Raw genomic sequence first — 27,614 nt, forward strand, 5'->3', positions numbered from 1 at the left:
ACAACACAAAGATGACGTCAACGTTCAACCAAAGAAACCACGGTCTGAGGTTTCTGCAGGAGCCAAGACCTCGGAAAGAGGAGAGGAGCACAATAACTCCTTCAATGTGATAAAACACACCTGCAAGCATCGTCGCTGCCAATTTTGGCCAAGGCCAGAGCAAGGTTTTGGCTGGGTTCTTCGACCTCCCCAATAGGTTTTGGTACCAGATCCGAGGAGGGTGGAGGGGGTTTCTTCAAACATGGTCGTGGATAAGCGTAGCCGCCATAGTCTCTCTGCCATGGTCTGATAATCACCGGGGCGTCACCACATGGTCCGTTGTCAAACCGTTGCCACCACCACATGGCCCGCCACATAGCGCTGCCGCCACCAGTCACCACATGATCCGCCGCCGTCGCCGCAGCCACGCGCCACCCCGCACATGCTCCGATGCCTAGAGGATAGGAGGAGCAACATGGGAGTGCAAAATACACCTCATCTTGACCCTCCTGGGGTGCTAGGTATACCGGGTAATTAACTCTCAGGATTACAAACCTTGTTACAAACCTAAAAAACCTTCTCAAGTCTCTTGCAAGCTTTGTAACAATTTAGCAAATTTCAAGCTTTCCATTTCCTTTATGTTTTCTGGTTTCGTTCAGGCAGTAAGTCATGTTGTTTCCAGGCAGTGTAACCACGGTTACTATATCAACCGGCCCTTTCTGGTACTTTTTAAATACCGGTTACCATGGCCTTGGCCATCATATATATGTTTTATCTTCCCTAAGGATACAGAAGGTATTAAGAAAAATAACGTTCTATCAACGCCTTAGTTTACCGTTGATGCGTGCAACCCTGTCAAAAAAAATTATTGATGCGTGCAACCAATTTCAGGCATCCTTTCCAGGTGGCCCCTGTCCCCTTAATGATGATCATTTATTTAACATTTACAATAAACTAACCCATCTTATGATCCTAGCCAATCGGGAGGCATCTTTCCCCTTCCATTTCCTTGCTAAATAAAGGAAGTAAGCAACTAAAGGAAAGCCAACTTGCAGACCACCAACAGAAGAAGACTCCCCCTCTCCCCCTTCCAATAATCTGCCTATCTGGGAAACCTCGGAGCTTTCTCCTTCCAGAGCTCCGGGGCTCCGGCTAGCTAGCTAGATCCACCAGCTTATCTGTCTCCATCGACTCCTTGCCCTGCACCTGCAAGACCGGCCGGATGGGGCGGGGAAAGATAGTGATCCGGCGGATCGACAACTCCACGAGCCGGCAGGTGACGTTCTCGAAGCGGCGGAACGGGATCTTCAAGAAGGCCAAGGAACTGGGCATCCTGTGTGATGCCGAGGTCGGTCTTGTCATCTTCTCCAGCACCGGCCGCCTCTATGAGTACTCCAGCAGCAGGTCAATGGATTCCATTATTCCGTTACTTCAGCTTCAATACTCTCTATTTTTTCCTTTTTTTGGCAGATTAACTAGCTACTCTAGTTATCAACTCCATTCTTCTTTATTTGATTAGCTTCGGGTGTGTGTGAATTTTACCTTTGGAAGCTTCTCTTTCTTTTTGCGAAATTAATCTTGATGAAAGTTTATTTATGTATCACCGTGACAGTAACTTAAGCCGCCAATCGTTCAGTTCCATACTACGTAACATTGCTAGCGATCCTGTGATGAACGGTTTGCATGCCTTTTGGCATCGTTTGAACTTTTTGCAGAATTTTGTTGACCTCTTTCTTCTCTCTCTCTCTCTCTCTATATATATATATATCTAGCCAGTCCCTTCTGTGTTTAATTACTAATTCATCATGAAGTTTCTTAATTAGCGCAATGCTAGCTATGCACTGGAATGAAGAAATACAGATCTCCTTGCAAAAATGAGGAAGCAATATATATATCTACAGTTTTTCCTCTGTTATAAAGAGATACATATGGCCGAGTCAAGGAGTCAAAGTTGCTCTTATGTACAGAAAATATGATTTTACATCTTTTTCAAAGTTGCTCTTATATCTTTAACGGTTTGTCATAGTTGCTCTTATATCTGGAAAACAACGGTCAAAGTTGCAAATTGGCGATTGTAATTAATCATGTCCAAAACGACATGTATTAACGAACGCATGGAGTATCATTTTTGTCTTAGTCAGTCTTTGTACAAATGCATGAAAACGCTTTAGCTCGTAATTATTTCAGATCAAACCATATTACGCAGTACTCTTATCTGATTGGTGTGTTATATGGTCCTTTCTTGCAGCATGAAGTCAGTGATAGATCGATATGGCCGAGCCAAGGAGGAGCAGCAGCCTGTTACAAACCCCAACTCGGAGCTTAAGGTATGCCTTACCTAACTAATTAAGATAAAGATATTTATGCACATCTTTGATTAACTATATAATTTCTCGTCATGTGAAGCAACTGGCAGTACTGTCAGCTGTTTATTAGTTAAATTAGTGTTCTTTAATAGTTTAGCTCCATATATACATAACCAAAACATCCGTGCGCGCATGGTGTCAACATAATCATGGAGTCGTAATAGTACTTTGTAGTAGAAGGCTAGAAGCAATAGGGCCGGGGACAAGTAGATACGGCCAGAAAGCAAGGTAAAGGGTCTGTTGCAGCATAAATAAACATATACAAGTGTGTGCAGATATATTCTGAGATATATATAGCTCAGATCTAAATTCAGTGCATCAAATTGCTGAATTAAATTGAAAGGACGTTCCTCTGCAGCATACATGCATCTGGGTTGGCAAAGATTTGATGTTTTTTTTGCGGGGAGGCAACGATTTGATTTCTACTCATTGTTTTGTTTTATCTATGTTTTTCCAAATTAATAGATGCAATCAGTAAAAGCCAGAGAACTTGTGCTATTAATTTGTAGTACGTAGCCAGCTTAGGAATGGTTTAGTTCGCGGCAGAAGTTTTTATATGGGTAAAGAAATTCAGAATCTATGTAACAAATAGTTCAAACGATGGATAGTTCACGATATTCCTTCGTCTCTGCGGCCATCATGAAGCGCAGAATACCTCGTGGAACAGAAAATTATAACATATATACATATAGCACAAGGTTTGAAGCACTAGAGCCTCTAGAGGGGATAGAGGTAATCAAATGGTACATACTCCGTACTACATAGTGCCTTCACCCCAATTATTTTTTCTACTCCAGAATACCTTCACCCTAACTCTTGAAAATAAAAGAATTATGGTTACATGGAAAACTAAAGTATATACCTAGGCGGCTAGGCTGCAGGGACTTCTTCGTTCTCAATATTCCTTGAAACAGGACGCTTCGAACATGTGTAAACTAACCTGAGTTGCAGCAGTAAGTTACGAGTCTGTCTGCTAGTCAATTATTGCTACGTTTCACTATTATTGCATGTACGAATCCTATTTCATTCTCAGGTGATCTAATTTCTTTTAGCTAGCTCCCCCGTCCAATAATAACGAGGTACAAAACTTTGATGGCTAGACATATCATCGAGCTGTTATTACCTTTTTCCTACCTAGCGCCCCCGTCAAATAATAACGAGATACAAAACTTTGATGGCTAGACATATATATCATCGAGCTATTATTACCTTTTTTTAGGAAATAGAAAAGGTAATTGTTCATGGGTATAGGTATCGAGCTTAGCTTTGTTGGTGGTTGTGGAAGTACATTGCGGCCCCTGGAACTACGTACCCTTTTGAATTCTTCGGCTTGAATTCGGATATGAAGAGTTTCATGCGCTAGCCAACGTAACCAAAAGACCGATTTGATGGAAAGAGCTATGCAATCCACATATAATTCAACACTCCCCCTCACATGGCCTAAACGTGGACTGAAAGTGGGCTGCAATTTAATTGCAGTCAGCTCCCATCTAGCCATCTCACATGCATAAAAGACCGATCTGATGGAAAGAGTTAGACAATCCACTTATATACTTTAACGCCCCCCTCACGTGTGATGGGGAAGACGAGTCAACATGTGTAAACTCAGAGGTACGACTCAAGAGGCCAATACGTGGACGGAGTGGGCAAGAGCAATTTTAGAATAAATTGCGAAAGCCAGGACTCGAACTTGAGACCTTTGTCTCTGATACCATGTTATGGTTCATGTGCTAGCCAACGCAACCAAAAGGCCGATCTAATGGAAAGGGCTAGGAAATCCACTTATACTTCAACACTCCGCTCACGTGTGGTTCCCGCAAGCCTAAACGTGGACCGAAGTGCGTCGCAATTTAATTGCGGCAACCGGGTCTCGAACTCGAGACCTCTTGGTTTTGATACCACAAAGAGCTTCATGTGCTAGCCAACGCAACTAAAAGACCGATCTGATGGAAAGGGCCAGGCACAATCCACTTATACTTCAACAGGATATATGTTGTCATCGAAACAACACTAAAGAAAAAGGTGTGGCAATGGTCACTAATCAAGATGGAATGTTATATTAACGGGCCATGTGTACATTAGTCTATCAGAAGATCGTCGTACACTCGACAAGATGTGACAACGTCAGTGCTTTTTAAATAGGTTCGATGGGCTCACATAGTCATGGAGCACGACCTACCCATATGTTAATTAATTAGAAGTGATGTCAAGTATGGAACTGACTAACGAGAAAAACCTTGGACCACACTAGACTTTGCGATGCCGCCTCAAAGTTTTTGTGCTCTCGACCAACAACCCGCATCCATACTAGACTTCTCAACATCGCCCGAGAGCTCTCCAAACTAGTTTCAGAGCTGTAGGCATCTAGCCTTCAGATGTACGTAGGATGGGTTCATTAATTATGTACCTTTGGGATTCTTATATTGGCAAGATCCCGGGTGCCCTTGAGGTCGTAGCTAGAAGAGGTGCTAGGAGAGGACAAAAGGGTAAAACTTGGTCCAGTGTTCCATGGTGGACTACGGATGAGCTGGTGTGGTGCATTGGTTGATCAGTCCACTCGCCCCTCCACTGCATGACTTTCTTTCTTATATAGACGCCTTTGTCCTTGGAACCCTTTTTTTTCTTTGACTCATCTTTGCTTACCACATTGACTTTCTTAGACTTACTAAAGCACAAGAATAGATCATTCAAGAATCACTAGCTAAACCATTCCTAAGATATTGTAGAATTAAAGGTTGTCCAATGCAAGACTACGTCAACAACCAATATATATGCTCTAAACTACCACAATTGAAAACTATACAAGATCAGGCAACAAGCTTGCAGAAAGTAAAGCGGAAGAAATAAATTGTAGGGGTGATACGATGATGTGTTTTGATCGAGTGTAAAACAACAGTGGGTATTCCTCCCAAAACTGCGGGTTGTCGTGTTCTCCACAGGGACTAGGCGATCTACAATTGAGTTAGGACTAAAGCTAGGTGAATCAATCACAAGGGGTAATATTTGAACCGAAAATAAAGACAACAATGCAGCAATGAACAATATTTTTGTGATTTTCGTTAATAGAAGTAACAACGGACATAAATTAACTACTAGGCACCCAAATTAATCACAAGCAAACATATAAGAAAGGGATAGAGTACATAACATGGCAGCACACACATATATATTATGACAGAAAATTAAGCCACACTCACTAGTACAAAGCACAAACAGATCTCAGAACAAGTACAATTATGTAGTCACAATCTCAGGTGATGATGCAATAGCTCACACAAATCCATCACAATTCAAGAACTAGACAAGATTAGCAGAGGAGAAGACAAGGATAGAATGAAATTTGTTCCTAATCCATGTGAGCATTACAACAAACACTTTGCCATCGGAATCAAGTTCTCTACGCAGTTCACAGAAACAGCAAGGAAAGAAGGAGAAAAGGGAGGGATTAGATGGGGATTAACCCAAGGTGAAGGAGCAGCACAAGTTGGAGAAGGGGAAGAAGCTCAGGTTGTTCTTCGTGCTCGCCGGAGTCACTTGTTCTTCGCCGGAGAAGGGGAAGAAGCTCAGCAGCTTGATGAATCATGGAGGAGCTGCAGCTTGCTGTTGATGTAGACGAGGAGATGGGTTGCAACTGCTACCCTGCGACGTGGAGGAGAGGCAGCAGCAGGTCGGGGGCACGGGGCAGCAGCAAACTTGGTGGCACGGCGCGTCGCCGGCCGCTGGTGGAGCAACAGCAGGGAGAGGGAGGGGAAGAATGCCAGGCCTGAGGCTTCGTAGGTGAACAGCTAGGGATTTCAATCCCCACTCCTCTAGCTATTATGCATTCCGGCCCTTCTACTTTTCTTCCTCTCCCACAAGTAGGTCCTTTTCTCTTCATATAAGCCCTTGCTTTCTTGTATTCTTTATGCTCAGGTCCTCAAGAATAAAGCTTCATTTGCAGCTTGTCCAAAATTAGGAGAATGTGCCTTTTCGCACCGATCTGCAGGAAATATAAATCAAAGTGTAAATTTGCTCATTTGATCACATATTGTACATATAGCATTCAGTTTTGAGGCAAAAAGAGATTAAAATGGCGCCAAAAGGTAGGCAGATATCATGCAAATATGACCTTGATCATGTTTCATCTTGAAGTTAGATCCTTGGGAGAACCTACCTCTTTGTTGAGGTGAACCTAGTCACAAAGACGGGCCAAGTAGGTCGTGTTCTCTCCAAACCTGCATTGCTCTCAAGGACTCCTTGATCTCTTTCCTTGCGGTGGTGCATTGTGACGTACAAAAACTTCTTGAGGTTCATGACAACCTTGGAAGATATCAAGAAACTTATAACTATCTAGGAGACCACAATGCAATAATCAAGAGTAATATGCTTCAACTTAACTTGGATATGAGCTGTATGCTCAAGTGTTCAAACACTATCTAATTTTCTCATTCAATTCAAACCTTGGATCTTGCTTGGGCTTGAGGAAGGTGTGGAAGCTCTCTTGAGTGCACAAAATAATTTGGAAAAGCATTTTTTTATGGAAAGACTATAGGGGAAACCCCTAAAGCATAATGTGAGCACCCTAGGATTTGAACCCTAGTGGGTGGAGTCATGCACCCACGACTCCACCACCACACCAAGAGGTGTTTCTCAATTTGGAAAAGCATTGTTCTTCTATTGGAGTAGATGGGTATAAATAGCCATCCGTCTCATGAAACCAACCATTGGCCAAATCCAATCATTTAGAAAATAACCAACCGCAAAAGTTAATAAATTTTAACGGTAGCACAATTTTTTGTCAAAGAATTACAACTTACAATCTTGTTTCTAAAATACATATAAATTAGATGATATAAAATGCAATCAGGTACCATGATCTTCATAAAAAATCTTTTTTGATTGCGAAGCATAAACAACCATGTCTGAAACATCATTCTCAAGTGCTATTGATGAATGGAGCCACACAACACACCAATTAACTGCAACCAAAAACCTTCCTTTTTTTTTTATAAAAGTTGAATAAACATGTTCTATCTATATGGAACACTAACGAGAATTGAGATGGAGAAGATCGGAAGAGTGAATTTATTTACAGGCACGAGAAGATCAAGATATGAGCCAAATGGATCGGAAGTTTCCTAGAAAATCAGAATGCTCTGTTTTTTGTGGACGTGTAGAGACTTATGCAAGGTCACTCACTAATGGCTCGGCTAGTGACACTAGAAAGTATTCAAAAGAATTGGGAGGAGGGAGGGAGAGAGAGAGAGAGAGAGATTTTGGGGCCCTATGTGGTGCCTCAGGTTGTGCCTACCCCTATACGGTCCTGTTCCAACTTCATCTAGATAATCCAACATTCTAGCTTCAATTTCTCGTTAGGACACGTGGCACTCTCTCATAGGTTAACTCATATTTCATCAAAGAGTGTGAGCCTTAATTTGAGTCAATCTGGAGTAAGAGAGAACCCTCAATTTTCTCAAAGCCGGGTCTCTGACAAGTTTGGAGGCTACGATTTGATTTTGGATGCTTCGAGAACCAGCCAACAAAGAGCCTATCATTTTGAATCTGGCACCTTATTAGACACTCCAAAATATCATGGACTCCGAGTTGACGTTTTGAAATTGCAAGGGGGGGGGGGGGGTGGTAAGATTATGCTTTTGGGGCACCTGTATGTGCATTTTGAGCACTATGTTATCCCCTTTGCAATTTGGCACACCCTTCTTGATAGTACGATTTCCCCTACATCCAATTCTATTTAACAATCATCAAAAGGTTGGGAATATAACAAATCTTCAATGTTGATGAGAAGTCTTCTTTTCACTTTGATTTTTCTTTTTTGGGGGTGGGTGGGGCGGTCGGCGGGGTGAGGGCATGAATGCCCATTTCCCTTAATTTCTTCATAAGGACTAAAAATGATCACACAAGATAAAAATTTAGTCCCTTAATTGCTTCGTCATAAATCATGAAACCCACTTAGGGGGCCAGAAAAATGTCACATAGCACTTAGTGCATCGATCGACCCTTCGTATGAACAATTGTATCCCGACAAGCCATATCATACGCCATATTTTTGTCTTTTGATGTGATGAACAATCTTAAATTTAGGTTTCTGTGGTAATGTAATGATTATCCATTCTAGCCACTAATGTCGTTGGTACGTACCAAAACCTCCAAAGTTTTTCATTTTCACATCATATTTTGCTCTAGGTTGACCAGTTACATATTTAACCGAGATTCTACCAAGTTGTCCATTATCACATCATTCTCTCAATTTGATATCTACATCTCCCACACAATCATATTTTCACGTTACCTTCTTCTCCCTCCGGCTTATCACACTACCCATCAAATCTACATGTTGATACTTACCCAAAGTCAAACACATAATGTTCTACAAGTGCACATACTAATCAATAGCTATTGTTGAATGGGTAAGAGAATCATATCCACTAGAAAGAGAAGGAATTAGTTTATTGTAATGGAGAAGTTTTTGACTCTTGAACTTATCTTAATTAGAATAAAAAATGGAAAATCAGTTTAAACGATGGCTGAATCATAATTTGTGTGAGAAACTAACATAAAACAAAATGCAATGAAATTTTGAAAAGAGGCTCTATTATAATTATGAAGCATTTCTTGAGGGTAGATTTTATGCTATCCATTTTGAAAGTCTATTCAACCATTATGGTTGTCATAACATGCACAGAGAGTGACATGTAGCTAAGATATATAAGCCTCGAGAACTTACCATATATACTTTGCAACGGCCCTCTCGCTAAATGTGTACTTGGCTATTGGATGAATTAAGCTTTCCCATGGATACATCATGAAGAAAGGCCTATGCGTAAATCTTGCTCTGAAATAATTTTAGAGATCAATATCACTTATCTTACCACGACCGTTGCATCTTACCACTATAATTAAGTTATTCTGCATCCTTTGTGCCCCGTTTATGTAGTTGGTGCGACATCAGGCCAGGACTTGACTATTATACAACAGGTAATCATGGTTGGAATAGGATCCTCACAGACTAATGAACAAAATGAAATTAAACACACCGCACACATGGGGTTTAGATGAAATGTACCATGATCTAAAGAAATAAAATAAATATCAAAAAAGATGCATAGACAAACCAATTTTATGGAATGGATAAGTTAGAGGAACAATCAATGGAGGAACTCAATGATTAACATCATGATGGCGGATATGGTATTTCCCCCCTACATTATGAATTTCCTCTTCATTATTATTGATGGAAGAAAGATGGAGGGGATAAAAAATGGATACCATCGATATCCCTTGGTTTGTTAGCTTATAGTTTTTTTCTCACTTCTATTTTTTCATGTATTAATGTGTTTAGATATGAATATAGAGCTGGTATTTGAAGTCATAGGATGCGCTACGGCGACACTTTTGGGATCCCAGTCGCTATGAGATTTCCTTACAAGGCACATAAAACTACACTTCATACTAGGTGACTCTCCACGTGTTTCCGCAGAAAGTTCTATATGCACATCTAGATATGATGTTAGGAGCAAATGATAATAATATGATTCAATGCAAAAGAAATATGAATATTGTAGGACATAATTACTTTATCATTCATAAACACATATGCAACAAAACAATTGGAGTAATTGTGATGTACATAAACATTAACAACTCTGGGGAAATCGAAAAGTGACGCTTCAGCAACCTTAATAGTTGCACATCTTAGAAAGATTGCCGTACATATCCTGAAAATATGTGTATTTGGTGAAATGTTTATATACAATGTGAAGGTGAAAAATCGTAGGTATCAAAATATTAAATTCGAAGGGACCACTAAAATGGATTCCTAGTGGTCTACAACACATGATTTGGATGATGATGTGGATACTTTGCATACTCATGATGTGCATGATGATGTGGACAACTTGCATATGAAGTTTGCAAACATTAATTGCATCTTAGTGGGGATCAACTTTATAGATTATATAGATGACCAAGCGGTATGGTCTAGATTATACTGTAATGCATCCCATCTAGTGTGCAAGTGCCATCGTGACACGGTTTCTTAATTTTCTCGACTTTGACTTACTGGGTAGAATGATTGGTGCGCTTATTTCCTTGAAAAGAGCCTTTAAAATTGTGGGAGTTCATTAAATATGCCAGGCACCAGTTGCTTGCATACGAGAAATTGCGAACAATAAATTAACTGATGACAAAAGAGTAATAAGTAAAGTGCACATATTTGTAATAAAGTATGTGCAAATGTAAGCATCAATTTAATCCTAGATCATTAACAAATAACTCATGTTTATTATTGTTGCACAACTCATCTTCCTCACCTCCGATTGGCTAAACAATTAATGACGAGTCATTTTACTAATTTCCAAATACATGCCATGGCACAAATTGATAATTCCTCATACCCCCGTCTCATCTCAATACCCTTAACTTAAGTCCTACATAAATTGAACGTGAACGTCATCAAGATGTTCCTCCTATGATATTTTCCCCATTTAACATAACATCGCACGCAACCATAACAACTAGGTTCAAAACAAATGACTAGGAAACAATAAAAAGTCCACTTACTTTGTTCCATTGTCATTTTTTAATCTAGCTCGTTTGGTTGAGGAGACAAAACTTAAGTTTATTATTAGGAAGTTTCTTGTTTAACGTCTCCCGACCCCCCCCCCCCCACCATGTACACCCATGCTCACATTCCCTTTGAACACACTTATATTATCTTTCTAAGTGACGAGCAATACACAATTGATTAATACCTCCAATCAACCCTAAAATTCATTTGTCCAAGATGAAAAATGTGTGTGACCTTTTGTTTCAAGAAATTGAGGCTGGCACTCTTTCAAGTCATCTCATTTAGCTAGTCGAGTCACCACTGCAGCAACTAGTCTGCATAATTCACAATTAAGACAGTAGCATACAAGTGGTGAGCGTGCATTACATGTACACGTGCATACAATAAAAGATATATTATGGTTCATCTAACATATAGATACTTGTGTCTCCGACTAAGATTATGGTACTCCCTCCGGCCGGAATTACTTGCGCGGATTTAGTACAAAATATTACTTGTACTAAATCTGCGACAAGTAATTGAAATTAAATATAAAGAGGAGTATAACATTCCATAGTTGGCAATGGAAACTCTTTCTGGGTTGCACATTCTCATGGTTCTTTTAAAAATTGAAATTAAATATAAAGAGGTAATTAAGTTGAGTTAGTTTTGGTCATCTGGAGTTTGGCAAATCTTCATTGATGAATATTTTGTCCTTTCCCACTCTTTCAAAAATTCATAATTAGTAAAAACAACATTAAATTCAGAAACTAAAAAATTATTGCACTATGAAGTAAAATTAAATCATAAATCAGTCGATCAAACCAAGATTGTCATCCACTTCAAAGTTGTTGTTGTCTCCCTATTTTGTTGCTACCTTCACTTGATGATCCACCGCATCCATTTATCATTTCATCTCAATTGTTGAATGGATCTTATTCTCGACCTCTTCAATTTCCTTAACATCACCAGCCTTTTCAACTTCCAATTTCTCCTCCTCATCATCATGATCAAGTCATCCCTGGTTTTCTAACTAAGAGAATTGCAAAACCTCTCATAGGATGATCAATCATATATGTGAGCCCAAGCGAGATCCCTCCGTGGATGAATCGGTTCGGTGTTAGGTGAAAACAGTATTCCCCCAATGGATAACACAATGTGACGAAGAGAGACTACTTGCCTCCTGACCAGTTGACAAATGTTGTTCTTGCAACTAGATGTCTAATTGATTGGCTCATCATGATGACAAAAACGACATTGTGTACTGCCCGACAAATTTCTCCTTTTAAGATATCTTTGGTTAAAATGACCCAATATGTTGTTGAAACCAAAAAAAATTGTGGTACTTTGAGCTTTCATACTTGGCGATTCGTAATAGACTAATAGTAGCATCACTATGGAGCAAATTAAGCGAGGTACATCAACTTGGCCGAGAACTGCCCAACTTGATGCTCAGGCGGAAGAGGGATTCCATCAAACCAATTAAGAAACTCTAGCCAGGCGTGAAGTCTTACCTTAGGAAGATCTCTCTGCAAAAATATATTTATTAAGGAACTACCCAAAAAGCTTTGTAGTCTACCATGCTTGTTACGCACAATATTGAAGATGTTAGGCTACTGGTCCCGGTGGGGTATGACCCAACCATATATCCTCTCAAAACTTTATGCGCGTACCATTTTTAATAAGGGGGGTGGCAAATCTGAACCAAATGATAGTTGACCTTTATAAAGCGAGCATCACCATGTCACCATTTCGGCTGGGACAATGCCTTGGACCCAACATATTTATTCCGAAGAAAGGTTTGCCCCATCCCATTCTCAGTAAGAAACCGAAATGGCCACTTACTAACCAAGGTGATATTTTAGCATCTAGATCATGGATAAATAATATGTACACCACCCAGCCAGACGATATTTCTTATTTTCGCCATCATTAAGGCCCAAAAAGCTTCGATGATAATTGAGAGCAGCACACCCTGTGTGGTTTCAAAAAAGGAGGCCACGAGCATGGTCATATTTTGAGAGAAATTTGAGTTTCCAATCAAATGTCTTTCAAGTCTTTCCTTGACGCTCATTTCCATTTGACATTATGGAGCAGCCAATAATGAATAGGGATCCTAGATAGTGGGGAGTGAACTGACCAAACCTACAACCAAATAGCTTAGTATACTGTGACTTGAAGGCTTGTGCTTTGCAAAAGCAAAAGAGCTCGTTTTTTGTGGAACTCGGGAGCTGCTGAAGAGCACACAAGAAGAGCTTTGAATTGTTAGCTTTACCAAATCATGTCCATAACCAAAATCGTATCGTCAGGAATACTCCGAGAGACCATCATTAACAAAATGTAGCACCATCTGTGAATGCTGACCATCAACTTGGGCTCTCTCTATCAGGATTGCCAACATATCTGAGACAACATTGAGCGGAATACGTGAGACAGGATCACACTGACATAAGCCATTCTTTGATTTAAAATAGTGGCCTCCTACATCGTTTTAACCTTAATAACCTCCCAACCCCCGCCCCCAGTACAAAGTTTCCAATGAAGCACACCACTTGGTCGAAAATCCTTTCATCTGAAGAGTTCTGCAACTAAGAATGCCACTTAACCTCATTATAAGCTTGATTCTTCAAAATCTACCTTGAAGATCAACCCACTCAAATTTTTCCCGTGGATAGTCTCATGCAACATTAAATCCTTTATTAGCCACCATACAGTCAAGAATCAACCACCACACGAATATTTTGACCCTCCGTAAAAGCAGTCTGCGTTGGCCAGACCACATGGTCAGCCACAACATTAAATCTTTTATTTGTCACTTTAATGAACATCTCAAACAAACGTTCAAAAGGCAATAGATGCTAGCTGCTGTATCAGCCCCTCTGATGTACTGCGGAGTGCCTCTAGATCATTGGTATGGGCTCACAGCTGGAAGGGCCACGTGTCAATGATCCAAAGGCACTCTGTAGTGCGTCAAAGACAGCGTTGCTGTATAGCTTGGCATCCTAAATTTTTAAAAATAGGACAGTCTCACCAAAATTCAGCCTAAATAGGTGTAGATTCCCAACATGCAACTCATTAAACAAAGGCATTATCATCCTTAATGACATCCCCGAACACATTGTAGAACTCAAATCGGGAATTCATTTGGTCCTGGTGATTTATGTCCTGGTGATTTATGTTCCATTTCGAACATATTTCTCTCACCTCGCTCCTCACAAATAGGGGAAGTCAGAGATCATTCTGGACCGCCGGGACCGAGGGATATCATCTCGCCAATGCTCATCAAGAACGACATTGGTACCCACAGGAGGACCAAAGAGTCTTGTAGACATAGGTGCCGTAACCTCTATCACACTCTTATCCTGATGAATGTTAGATTTCCGATCTTCCTATCACGACCGTTAGCAACCTTGTGAAAATAACCGGTGTTACTATCCGCAGCATGGACTTCTTGTGCCACTTCAAATCTTCTTTCTCGCATTAACTAAGCAATATGCTCATTGGTTTGAGTCTTGGCATCAATTTCCTTATTTCTCTGACCTTACCAATCAAATCAAGTTCGTCAACGACGGTCAGTTGCTAACCACATGGATGAGAATTCGACAGTAACCAATCCGAGCTGGATGGCATGGATATTATGCCATCTTCACATCATCAGCTAACATCGTTAACTTGCAACGGGGCATTGACAATTCCGAACTAACGAATCTTAAATATTATAGACTAGCAGACTCCGAATAAAACTCTTGACAGAGATAAACTCTTCTGGTCAAATCTAAGTCTGGAACTCTGACAAGAATAAACTGGCAGCTGTGCTCCTGATAAAACTAATTTGCGGGTCAGGCTGGGGTGGAGCTTCTTCAACCTGCCCAACAAGCTTATTATTGGAGTAGATCAGTCCAAGCATGTCATAGGGTAAACTAAGATCATCTAGGTAGAAATACACTATCTTGGCTACAACACCTTTCGAATTCCATATTCAAATGGCCCATCCAATCAAACAGGAAACTGAACATCAGAAAAACCCAGCAAGATAGCGTATTTCTACCTAGACAGTTACTTCTATCCAGATGATTTAAATTAAATAAAATTTCTTCAGTTACAGAACAACAAAACAACTTTTTATATGCTCAGGAGAGAGTAAAACCCCTCCAGTTCCATTGCATATAGCAACAAACCCAAACAAACAGAATTCAGTTTTGGCAGGTCCCAGCAGCAAAGACAAGCTTAAACAGAACCAACAGAGCACTCACGCAGGGGTGTGATCAGATCGAAAAACTGCACTACAGCCAAACAACTTACAACCAGAATTAAGAGGATGATTGTAGGTCGTAAAACGCTCTAATTGCTAACCCAAGAGGAAACAAGCAAACGGAATAGCAGGAATATTGCTGCAGGAAACCACCAATGAGAGCCCTTGCAGAGCTCTTGTCGGATTCACTAGCAAACAGAATAACGGGAATGTTGCTGCAGGAAACCACCAATGAGAGCTCTTGTCGGATTCTTAACCTTCCTTGAACCTCAGAACAGAAGAAAAAAAAATGATCAGACAATCAGAAGGCCTCAGCAGGAAAAATGGAGCAAAGAAAGCATGTACCTGTGCGGCTGTGCCCATCATCCTCCGGAAAGATCTACAATGCATAAATCCTTCTCAGAGTAATTCAAATTTTTTATATAACCCCACTGACAATTATGCTTCAGACTGAGACTAACTGCAACCTACTAGTGCCACGCATATCTTCTTCCAGCAAGATTATCACCGGAATCCTCACCTGTCCCATGACTAGCTCATACTCCCTCCGATCCATAGTAAGTGTCTCAGGTTTAGTGCAATGTTGTACTCCCTCCGTCCCATATTAAGTGACTCAAATTTGCCCAAATATGGATGTATCTATATCCAAAAAGCGTCTAGATGCATGTAATATTTCGTCATTTAATATGAGACGGCGGGAGTACTAACTTTGTACTAAATCTAAGACACCTATTATGGATCGGAGGGAGTATTTCATTAGGAATCCAAATGCTGACAGGTTAGCTCATATTTTAGTTCAGAGCCGGTGAGACCACATCATGCTGGGGGTGTACCGATATATGTTCTTTCTGAGAGCTCACAAGCTAGCCCTTTGTCCTCAACACAACATTACTCAAATGAAATATCAAAAGTAAGCAAGACCAAATGTTCTGCATTTGAATAGTTTTTCCTCTTCCAAACCCTTTGTCCTCTCTTGGAATTTACTCTATAACCAAATAAGTTGTCTCTGATATCATGTGATCTAGTATTCTGATACCAGCATATAATCTAGTGACCTCATTGATAGCACAACGATGCTTCTATGCAACACGTTTTTTTTCTCAATGCTTTTAGCAAACCTGGATATGGCGTTACTTAACAGTCATATCATATTCAATAGTTCTGGCAAAGGGAGGCAGCAAGCTTGAGACAACAACTGCACAACTTGCAAGAAAATCATCGGTATGGCCCGAAACCTGAAAGTTTCCATATGCATTTATCAAAGATTTGTAGCACGTAAAAGATGGCCAAGACATCAACCATTGTCAGCACAAGAACATAACTTCCAAAGTCACTTAATTCTTTTGAGTAAAACCCTTCATGATATTCAATTTCCAGTAGCATAAAGAAACTCAAAGCGCAAAAAAATTGCCTAGTCGTTGTGTAGAAATATTTAACCACAGCAGATTGTTGCCTTTGCAAGCAGGTAGACTTGTGATCTTGTCTATAAAGGTGAAACTTAGTTTCATAGACAATGAACAAACTCATAATCCATAAAATATTTAATCCACACTTACTGTATAGAATAATCCCCCATTAATGTGGATGTCAGTTTTCAGTTTTCAGAAATGAAAGGAATGTAAGAAGTTACTAATTTTTTCTTGCAAGCCACTTATAGATTTTAAAAATATATATAGCTTCAGCCATTTAGTGTTACTGTCAGAACACTCTGATTTGCTCTTGGTATAGTTCCAAATCCCAACCCCACAGAAAGTTAACAGTTGCATACCTACAGAAGCCTAATCTATACCAAGTAACCTAACAGGGAACAACTAATAAAAATATCATAAATTCAGCAAAACTTTCACCTATTAAAAATTGATCAGACATGCAAGAGGCTGCTGAAATGTCCTCATGCATTCAGTCAAAACACAAGCAACTCTGTTTACTTGCAGGCAGTTGATGGGACAAGATCTTTCCGGACTGGGTGTCAAGGAACTGCAGACTCTAGAAAACCAGCTAGAGTTAAGCCTGCGTTGCATCCGGACAAAAAAGGTCAACCCACTAAACACTTTCTTATCTGCACTGAATTGCCTCCTCTGAGAAGACTAACAGAGGAACACTATTATTTCTTTCAGGACCAGCTCTTGATAGATGAAATTCATGAACTGAATCGAAAGGTAACTGAAGCATTATAATATCTTAGCACATCACTGGTGTTTACTTGCAGGCAGTTGATGGGACAAGAACTTGAATTTCAGTCAGAACACAAGAGTATTTCAGCAAGCTGACTCTGTTATGGCTTATTTGCAGGGAAGTCTTGTTCACCAAGAAAATGTGGAATTATACAAAAAGGTTAACCTAATTCGTCAAGAAAATGTTGAGTTATACAAGAAGGTATTTGATGATTTTGGTCAATTATGACATGTGAAATAACAGGATCTCATATATGATTAACTTATGAATGACTCTCCGCTCAGCTCTCTGAGACAGAAGCTGCGAACGAAGTCAACCAAGATTCAAGACCTCCATATAACTTTGTCGAGGATGCAAATGTTCATGTTCATCTTGAACTCAATTTGCCACAGCCACAAAATTCCATTGAGCATACTGCACCCCCTAAACTAGGGTAACCATGCTTTTCTGTACAGGTTCTAATGATTATGTTCTCAGTTTTTCATAAACTTCAATTACGAATTGCTGAACACTTGCAGATTGCAACTAAATCCATGACAAGCAAGGGCTCTGGGATTATCCGAATTATCAACTCAGGGATACAATTCAGAACAGCCAGAAATACTATTGATTGTAGAGAACTTAAACTCATAACAAGATGTGGACAGGTCACACAGGATGGGTATTGATGAATGGTACTGTTAATCTGTTTCAAATAAAAAGCACTCCATGGAAGGATACCGCCTATGATTGTATTAGATATATTTGACACATTATGCAAGTTTGTGCTGAATTTGTGCACATGCTTATTCACAAAAAAACAAAAGTGATGTGTTGATTAAACAAAACTCAGGCACTGTTTTTTCTGTCTTGTTTCTTTAAAGGTTTATTGATGCAAACAAACAAGAACAAAGAAGTACTGCACAGGGCAACATTCATTAAGTTTATATACTGGGATGCCCACTTGGTTTTTTTTCTTATATCACAGTGGTAAACTAGGATTATCAGTAAACAACATTCGCACTGCCTGGATAAAGGTCTGGTAGTACAAAACTGATTTTATCCTAGAACTTCGCGACATGAGTCCCTGTACCTCTAATTGTTATTAAATGTCAGTGCAGATCTATACTATGAATTAATGAATAGGAGGAACTAGGCTCATATTTAGTTTAAAACAATCTTCTACATCCCAGGACTACTTCAAACATTTGTCAAGAAAAATAGATTCAAGTAATTTGGGTGTCTATTCAACCCACGTGTCACTAAGGAACATTTGTGATCTGCATGCAGACAACAAAACTCTAAACCAAGTGAATTTATCATTGCCCTGAGTTCATATCTTTTAATAGATGGATCTCAACAAATATTTGGACAAATCATGTGAATTTGAGCAAACTGCAGTAACATTGAGGTCTATGAAAAAGTTTGGATACACTATCTACTTAAACATGAACAATGATCAGTGAACAGATTCAAACATATACACAATTAATACTAGGAAGAGTGTTGTGTGCAACTTACGATTTTCTTGCACGTTATGCAGTTGCTGCCTCTAGCTTGCCGCCTCCACTTGCAGCAACTGGCAGAAGAAAGAAAAGTTTGTCAAAATCTTACTACTCGAAGTGAAGTAAACTGCTACTGTATTACTGGTATAAATTGCACAGCCCAACTAGGATAGTTCTATAAAGTACCAGGCATTTTGCTGCTTAGCCAACAGTATGGTGCTTGAAAGAAATGCAGAACTAAATGTAATGTGATATGGATTAATATTTTAAAAGCACATGGAACATCTTCTACACTTTTGCACTTGCACCCTACCGTATATGATCCTGATTAAGGAGAAGAAAATAATGGGAACAAATAAACTGAAAGTGCCAGGGTTCTGTGGAACACCAGAATAACTTGGTTTGTAAAAAATTTATAGGTTTAGCCAGTATTTCTGCTTTGGACTAACAGGCAAAAGCTAGAAAACTAAAGAACCCAATGCTATAGCATCAGAGAGCACATAATTCCACACGTAAAATCAGCTAATCATTGATTTCAATTTGGGCTTTGAAGTAGATGGGCCTGAAGCTTTTTCTTTCCTGGCTCGTCCACGGTTGTGCTAATTTCAGGCAATGTGCATTGGGCTGTAATTACATTTATGTGGCCTGCCTCCGCCGAGAACAGAAATTGCGTGCATAATTAATTTTTACATTTTGATATAAACTACTTGAGGTATATTTAAATTTTAACACAAAAAAGAACTAAAAATATCCTAGTATTATGGTCCTCCGATCCGTCATATTAGGATTTCGAGATTAGAGTCCTAATGTAAGTTGTTCTACTTGCTCTTGAAGTAGAACAAGTGGGGGGCTATATAAAGCCCTGAGGATCAATTGGACCAACAAATACGAAGCAAGAAATAAGAAATTATATGGGCTTCCAAGGACTAGATGTTATGTTTAGTTAGCATTAGATTATTGTGTAAGGGAAGAATCAGCGGGTCCCAAAAGGTTCGAGAGGGTTGCGATAATCCTTGTAAATTTGAGGTTATGCTTCAAGAATTTGCGGATGATTTCACCAACTCTTTTCTCTCTTGCATGATTGATTGCCATTGTTTTGGTTAACTTCACAAGATTCATTTATTTCAGCTTGATAACATACACGCACATGAAGTGCAACAATATCACATCAGATCTGTGGGCTGATGCACATAAGAAGGTATTCGAGAGCATTTTTAAAGTTGCAAACACATGTATGCTGCATCAGGAAAAGCTTATTTTTGCATAACACAATATGACTATGACATGAACAACTTTACCTACTTTAGAAAGCTAAAAGAGATCCAAATAAGCATTATCGTACATGGTTTGGAAACTGCCCTACTATTACTGCAAAATTGTATGCTCAGTAACTAGAAGGACGAGCATATACTAAGGTAGCTCAGCTCTTCTTTCAAATACAGGATATGGTTTGTTTCATAGATAATACAGCAACGTTTACTTAGCCTTCAACAACCAGAAAACACACAGAAGAAATGTACTTAATAGAAGTTGCTGCTTGAAGAAAGCATGTCTCAAGGCATACCAGTATAAGCATCTCTACAAACAAATATTGGTTCTGTTGCAAGGTATGAACTTCAAAAGATGACAAAGAACCTCAGCCAACTCAAGTTGATTTGCACCGATTAACATATGAAACAAAGAAATCACATCAAACAAGCACACCAAGATTTAGAAATCGCAATTCACCTAGTTTACTCGTCAAACCTCAATCATTAGTGTTGATTTGGGAGTATACTGTTCCCCATAAGGAAAAGGCAAAATTGCAAATTCACGATATGCATGCGGCAGTGCAAACAACATTTACGGCACAAGACTAGGGATAGTTAATTCATGGCGCATTTGTTTATGATCAAGTGTTGGGTAAAAAAAACATCAGGTGATGTATATTTCTTTTTTTTTCCTTTCCTAATCAATAGCAGTACTGACTCCACGTATAGGAGTATGAGACATTTCTAATATCCACCACTACCACTTCACTAAAATACAAAATCCCATGAATCAGTGAAAGATTAAACTTCCTGTATGGCTATAATTATATGGTAATATAGTGTAAAACAGTGCCATTTTTATATCTGCAGTTCAGAACTGCCTTGAAAAGACTAACTTCCACGGCCAAATTATATGGTAATATAGTCTAAAGGTAATAGCATGCAAGTAAATAGAGCATTTTTCTATCTAACTAGCATGAGAATATCTGAAAGTACCGTAAAAACGCCTTGATTGCTACAAAACTACCCAGAGACATTCTAAGATCCTGCTTAAAACATGAGTAAATAATCCAAATATACATAGGACACTTCCAAATTGCACTTCAGCATTGTGCTTGATTGAATTATATATTCACCACGGAGAAGGGAAATTTCAAATTTAATGCATATACAAGCATACTTCATGACATACTTGTACATGAAATCTATTGACTAGGAAACAAATTCATAACATACAAATGTCCATACGAATGTACATACTTACATGACATTTCTACTGCTCGCACATTCTGCATACAAAGCCTCCTAGCACTACGGCGCAAATTTCTACTCCTCGCACATTCAAGCACATCAACTAACAAGAATCTCCTAACCGTGAACCAAAGCAACAAAATCCTCACAAAACGAGAACTCAACAGCGTTGGTTCTAGTATCGTTTTCAGTCCCCAAAACAAAACAAAACAAAACGAATCTAGCAGAGCCTGTACCAGCGCATAGATCAAGCAAGGTGGTCGTAATTTTATGCTAAGACGGTGGCTAATGGAACTTTTAACATGGGAGATAACAAAAGTAATACAGAGCTGCACATGCATACAATTAACTGAGCAGTTACATCGAGCTCGCACAGAAATTAGAAGATCGGGATGAATAGATGTTTCACCTGACATGTCGACGCCGAGCTTGAGCTTGAAACCCTAATCCGGGTAGGCACCGGAATCAAGGCCAAAACAATCAGATGGGATGGGAGCGGTGGTTAGTAGTAATATGGGCAAATGGCACCTACGATTTGGGAGGGCAAATCATGCAGGAACTACACAGATGCAGCACAACAAGCGGCAGCTAGCTAGCTAGCTTCCGCGCCGAGCTACAAGAGAGTATGAGTCCGGGGGCATGAAGAGATCGAACTCTCCAATCCAACCCAAGAGGGAGGAGGAGGCAAAGCAGGCACCAACCAGCGCACGGCGGGGCGAGGGATTTGAGCTGGATTTGGTCGGATCGGATCGATGCGAGAGCAAGCGACGGGGGCGGTGGCGCTCTTGTAGGGTGGATGAGCCGAGGAGGGGGGCCCCGGAGTGGGGGGAGAGCAAGGGGAGCAAGTGGGGGTTTTGGCCTTTTGGGGGCAGTAAAATATGCGGCGGAGGTGCGGTGCGGCGTTCGGCCACGTCGCCCCGGCGCCGTTTTCAAAGGGGCGCTGCTGCGCGCACCCCGACAGGTGCACCTCCGCCGCTGCCGATCGGGGGGGAGGCGACGACACGGCTGCTCTCTTCTGCGCAGCTCTGCGGGGTGTCGCCGGAACCGGGCAAGTGGGCTGGTGGGGGGGCGCATGTGGGTCGGCCTGCGTCGTGTTTGCCTGTCCAGCGCGGTTCGCGAAGCGGCTCGTGGTGGAATTCGGACCGTCCGATGCGGGAAGGGAGGGGCGCGATCTCCCTCTGGGTCGACACCTGTTCATGCATAACGGCTGTCGTGTCCGACCGGTTGCCCAAGGAGCAATCTGGTCAGGGTCGTTTCGCTTTTTTTGGAGGGAGGATGGTTCATTAGTTTAGTTGCATCGTCGAACTTCGTGTAGACAGTTGCATTTCAAGTGAGAGTACATGGTAACATAAGTGTCAACTAAACAAATTTGATGATGTGGCATGTTATTAACGAGAAAAAATATGTTTGTGGTAATTATATATGTTAGCATAATATCACACAAATCAAGGCAAGATGAGTCTATAAACTAATAAATGACATAATGCATGACATCACATATATGTTACTACCCACTATGGAGGTAGTAACTTAAAGTAGTGACAAAGACATGTTACTATTCTAAATTACCATGCACTATGACCAGTCTAATCGCACTTCAAAATCCGGAATGAAAATCTTCAGAGTTTGTAACCTTGACTTTGGGCCACTCTCCTCCGTTGGATCCGAAATCGATCATTATGATACGGCCATGGCGTTTCAGTACAGAACATCCTACTCCGTACAGCAGATCGGCTCCATCTTCGCTTGCCACCTTGCATCTCAATCATCAGTATATAATCACATCCCCTATGTCCAAATCATCGTTGCTTAATTAAGTTAAATGCACACTTCCTTTTTCTAATTGGAAAACTTGTTGTTTCTCGAAAAAGGCCTTTGGAGTTTGGGTCTTTGGTAGTACCTTTATTTAAAATGTAACAAAACGAAATTTTTTATTTCCATAAAAAATCAGAGCTTTTTCAAGTGTAAACTTAGATATATTCTTACATACTACTGTATAAATTTGTACATTTCAAAATAGACTAACACTTCACTCATCTAGTTCTATAAATTTGTGATTTTTGCACAGAACACAAATCAACATATATTTTGACAAAAATGTATAATAAATCTAGAACATATATATACTTATAATGGAAAAAATTCTGAAGCTCTAAAACTTTATTTATTTATTTTAATAAAGAGCTCCTCCCGAAATAACCATGTCTAATATTTCTCCTTTTCATAGTCCTCGGTTTCCGCTTTCATGAAATCGACGTAAACTTCACATATGGTGTGGGTCGAGGTAGAGAACAAGTACATGTCGGTAATTAAACACTCCCTCGGTCACATATTAACTGTCGTAACTTTGTAAAAATATGCATGCACCTACACACTAAAACGCGTTTAGATACATGTATATTCTAGATAAAGTTGCGACACTTGATATGGGATGGAGGGAGTAACAACTACTCCCTACATTGCTAGACACTAATACTCTGGCATTGTTAAAGTTTGACCGAGTTTGTAAAAAAACATGAATATCTACCAGTATTTTTCTTTGGAGGTTTTTTGGCTGTTAGATGTGCCTTTTCCTTTGGAGGTTTTTTTTGCGTCTCTAATTAAGTTTAGATGTGCCTTTTTCTTTGGAGGTAACCTCCACGAAGCAAATGTGATCATGGGACCCACTTGTCGGTCTTTGAGTACTAAAGTTTAAAAAGAATATTTACTTGGTCGTGGAACCGCATCCTCTATATATACATTGCAACATTAAGTGATAGGAATAGAATCAGATGTGTTAAAAATTGTGGATGCTGTAAGAGACCATGCACTGGGAGATTACTAAGACACGAATCGCAAGCTTACACCAAAACTCCTAAAAAGGTTCCCCACTTCCCCTTGTTCCATACTATTTTTTTTTGGTGGTTTGGTAAGTGAAATCAACTTTACACTAAATACCATATTCAATAAAAAAAATGTTTCTCAGAAAAAAATGCTGCCTTTTGCAAGCAGGCTTTTGAAGGTTAAAAAAGGGCATTACATACAGTGACTAGAGTGAGAGAGCGAACAGTTTTTACAGTGAGGCCGATCTTAAACCTTATTGAAAAGTCTACACAGAAACCTGTGGTGGGGGTGGCCTGATGGAGGACGACTTGCAACAGGAAAGCACACACGCACAAGTACACAACTCTCACAAAACAATCCCTAAAAAAAGAACTCTTCACAAATCAACCTTGCGACATATAGAAATTAACTGGAACTGATGACATCTTGTTTTCCCTCCTTAATTAAGCTGGAAGCCGACACAGCGACACTAATCATGGGCGACAGATGGGTGACCGCATCTGCATGCACATTCGATGGATCGGCAGATGCATGCGGCGACATACTAACGAGTCATCCCCGGGTGCATCTGGGGCGCGACGGTCGGAGCGCCCTTCCCCATCCTCTCCATGTTCGCGTGCCACCCTGCAGAGAAACCAAACACAAAACGGAGAACGCTGATCAAGACGTAAAATACTGACGACGAGCGCGCGCGGCCATCCCAAATTAAACTGCTACAAGCCGCTAATGAACAAATTAATGGCATACAGCTCCGAATTAAGCCCGAAGGTAAACAAGCACATGTACTACTGACGTATAATAAGTAGTTCTCCGTACGTACCGATGGCCATGTCGAAGCCGCGGTTCTTGAGCTCGCGGTACTCCTGGCAGAGGGCGCAGGCCTCGCAGAACATGTGGACGCAGCAGTCGCCGCAGGGCTTCTCCTTGAGCCCGTACTGCCCCCGCAGCTTGGAGCGGTAGGTGCAGGAGTAGAGGCAGCCCAGCCCCGTCGTCGAGGCCAGCAGCATGTACAGCAGCCCGTTCGCACAGCACGCTAGCCAACCATGCATCACAAGACCATGTTAATTACACACCGAAATTATTTTGTTGATTAACCAACCGGAGTTTGTTTAGAGCAACGTACTCACATGAGTTTCCCTGGTCGAGGATCTCGGCGATCCTCCCGAAGGTGACGCACGGGCAGCATAGCGTCAGGCAGCCTGCAGCATACGCAGTAGACGTACCCGGCCGGTCAGCAAAACGAGGGCATATAGTGTTGTTGTTCTAGTTGAACCGGAGGGGATTAATTAATCCTTACAGCCGCTGACGTCGTGGAAGCAGCCGCAGAGGCCGGAGGCCCAGGAGGAGACCGGCGGGTTCGCTCCCGCGTAAGCGCCGTTGCCGAGGCTGGCCATGGGGACGGCGCCGGGGGCGCTGGCTATAGGTTGTTTGTTGCCGGCAGGAGCTGCGAGACCGTACGGCGCTTCGGTAGCGGAGTTGCTCTTGTATTGGGACTCTCAGGGAGGAGCTAGCTCGCCGGCTATGGGTGTGTTTGTGACTTTGAGTGTGGGAGGTGCTGGTGCAGTGGACTGGTGGAGCGCGTATTTAAAGACGGAGTTGAGTTCTTTTGGTCCGTTTATCACGCGCTAAAATATGAGTGCTGCGACAAATATCACCTGTCTGTCACCAGCTACTCCTAGGTCGTTCGTGCTGTTTGTGCCCTGCGCCGTTGCAATATTTACAGAGTTTATCAAAAAGTGAGTTCCTTGCCCACCGATAGGAGAGGGCCGTTTCGAACCAGCATTCGCGTCCGTGACCGTCCTTAATTGTGAACGAGGGAGTCCTGTACTCATGTGCCCACAGTACACGTCAGTTTACTGACAGTCAGGCGCAAACTTGGCAGTTGCAGCGCTGTGAGATGTCCTCACGGTCGCGGGATCGATCTCATCGGTAGCCTATAGCCTCGCTGTACCGGACGTGGACCTTCGTACGTACGCTGCCTACGTACGATGCCGTCGTTATTAGCTGTAGAAGTCGTACCTTGGTTTGCCTCCCGGGTCCGGCCGCCGCAGGACCTAGCTTTCTCCACCTGCGGAGACGAGAGTCCGACGTACGGCAGGTGCGCGCAAACACGTGAACATTCTTCTTCTTCTGCAGATTCCTAGCTAGCTAGCCGACATGGGTGGCATTCCATGGCTGACGGCTCTATTATTAGTTTATGCATGACTTGTGAATTTGTGAACAAGACTAGCGGTAGCGGGAAATGAGTCTATACCAGTATACTCCGCTCCGGCCTGTATTATAGCGAAACAAACAAAAGCGAACAGGGGTATACTGTTCACAAACAAAGGACACCGGGCTGACATACACACGCACAGCTTGGCAGCTTGCGGCAGCACACGGCCACCATAATGCAGTACCGCCGCCCGCGACACGCATGCGCTCATGCCAACGCGGCCACGCGGGCACAATCGTGCCAAGAGCAACAAGAGCGGCGCCCCGCCCATGCATGTACCATCGAACGGGGACGTACGACGTATGGTTCAAGGAGTAGCCGAAAACTAGGAACAAACATGCGTGTGCGGTACTGCGGTTAGGCTGGTTCCCGAGACCGCCCACTGCAAAACGTGAATTAGCTTCCTCACGCGGTGTACGCGGTGCATCATCATTTCCCCCCCCCCCCCCCCCCCCTTAAAGACCGCGGTGCATGGGTGGCAATATATAAGTACGTAGCTTGAGCATTGTAAAAATTTCTTCACAAGTTTGAAGTGTTGCTCTCAGCGGTTCAAAAAATAAATTCTAGAGGACTGATACTGCGCACTTGAGCACTACCAAAAGGTGATTGGAAAAACGAAAGGAACAATCACTAAGAAAAAGGGAACAAAGAGCACTAAAAAAAGGGTGACTGGACAGGGCCGGGTCAGCTGTCTTCGAAAGTCTCGTGACGCCGGCGGCAGGTCCTCTCGCTTTTCAGCGGTCGGGCTGTAGGAAATCTCATCTTCAACAGTCACCGGCAAAATAGACGTGTCGTCCGTCCAGATAGCAGGTATTCGGATGATTTGGCAAATGTTCACCACTATTTTCGATGGATACATGCTAAATGTCCACACATATATATTTCTCAATTAATACTATTATTACACAACTATGTATTCAACAATATCAATTCAAAAATAAATAGTAGAGTGCAAATTAATTGAAATGACATCGTCCAAATATGTCAGAATGAAACTTTGACGAGAAATGGAAAGAGTTAGTTTTCCTTTCATTATTTAAAATGAAATGTACCGATCATGCCAAAGTTCATTATTTAAAAGTACGATTATAACCAAATAAAAACAACCTTGTAATGTAGTAGAAAACAGAGGAATTGATGAGCCGTCCTTCAACTGCCGGTGCATGACAAGTATGAGCCAGTTTTAAAACCCACTGCCTGAACAAGACTCATCTGAAGTTAAAAAAAAACTGATTTAAATGATTTTACCTGATTTCAAAGAATAAAACTAAAAA

At 41.2% G+C, this 27,614-nt stretch overlaps 2 protein-coding genes and 1 long non-coding RNA gene across 10 annotated transcripts; 1 reads left to right on the forward strand and 2 right to left on the reverse strand.

The window, feature by feature from the left end:
* The first annotated feature begins 954 nt into the window (after positions 1-954).
* On the forward strand, positions 955-18,254 carry LOC100823221 (MADS-box transcription factor 27). 6 transcript variants are annotated; one of them, XM_003579860.4, is made up of 8 exons: positions 976-1,383; positions 2,228-2,306; positions 16,302-16,363; positions 17,077-17,176; positions 17,260-17,301; positions 17,435-17,518; positions 17,602-17,750; positions 17,836-18,254. In XM_003579860.4, exons 1-8 carry the CDS (start codon positions 1,202-1,204, stop codon positions 17,852-17,854), a joined length of 717 nt encoding a protein of 238 aa, XP_003579908.1. In that variant the 5' UTR covers positions 976-1,201; the 3' UTR covers positions 17,855-18,254. The 6 variants fall into 6 exon arrangements, 5 of the variants coding, with proteins under 5 accessions (XP_024311407.1, XP_024311409.1, XP_024311408.1 ...); XR_002960856.1 differs by lacking the exons at positions 16,302-16,363; positions 17,836-18,254 and having other exon boundaries at positions 963-1,383; positions 17,602-17,660; XM_024455638.1 differs by lacking the exon at positions 16,302-16,363 and having other exon boundaries at positions 979-1,383; positions 17,077-17,301.
* LOC104585352 lies at positions 14,990-21,892 on the reverse strand. Of its 3 annotated transcripts, XR_001404788.2 has the most exons (4): positions 21,712-21,892; positions 18,818-18,875; positions 16,990-17,152; positions 15,010-16,377 (listed from the first exon to the last, which is right to left on the reverse strand). It is a non-coding gene; the product is annotated as an uncharacterized LOC104585352 (long non-coding RNA). The 3 variants fall into 3 exon arrangements; XR_002960857.1 differs by lacking the exon at positions 16,990-17,152 and having other exon boundaries at positions 14,990-16,377; XR_733090.3 differs by having other exon boundaries at positions 15,010-17,152.
* A 2,372-nt stretch (positions 21,893-24,264) lies between these two features.
* LOC100822818 (cell number regulator 2) lies at positions 24,265-25,698 on the reverse strand. Its single transcript, XM_003581268.4, has 4 exons — positions 25,423-25,698; positions 25,253-25,324; positions 24,946-25,158; positions 24,265-24,749 (listed from the first exon to the last, which is right to left on the reverse strand). The coding sequence occupies exons 1-4, from the start codon at positions 25,517-25,519 to the stop codon at positions 24,670-24,672; spliced, it is 462 nt and encodes a 153-aa protein (XP_003581316.1). The 5' UTR covers positions 25,520-25,698; the 3' UTR covers positions 24,265-24,669.
* Between the last annotated feature and the right edge of the window lie 1,916 nt (positions 25,699-27,614).

The sequence above is a fragment of the Brachypodium distachyon genome, chromosome 5 (assembly GCF_000005505.3).
Source record: "Brachypodium distachyon strain Bd21 chromosome 5, Brachypodium_distachyon_v3.0, whole genome shotgun sequence".
NCBI classification, from domain to species: Eukaryota; Viridiplantae; Streptophyta; class Magnoliopsida; order Poales; family Poaceae; genus Brachypodium; species Brachypodium distachyon.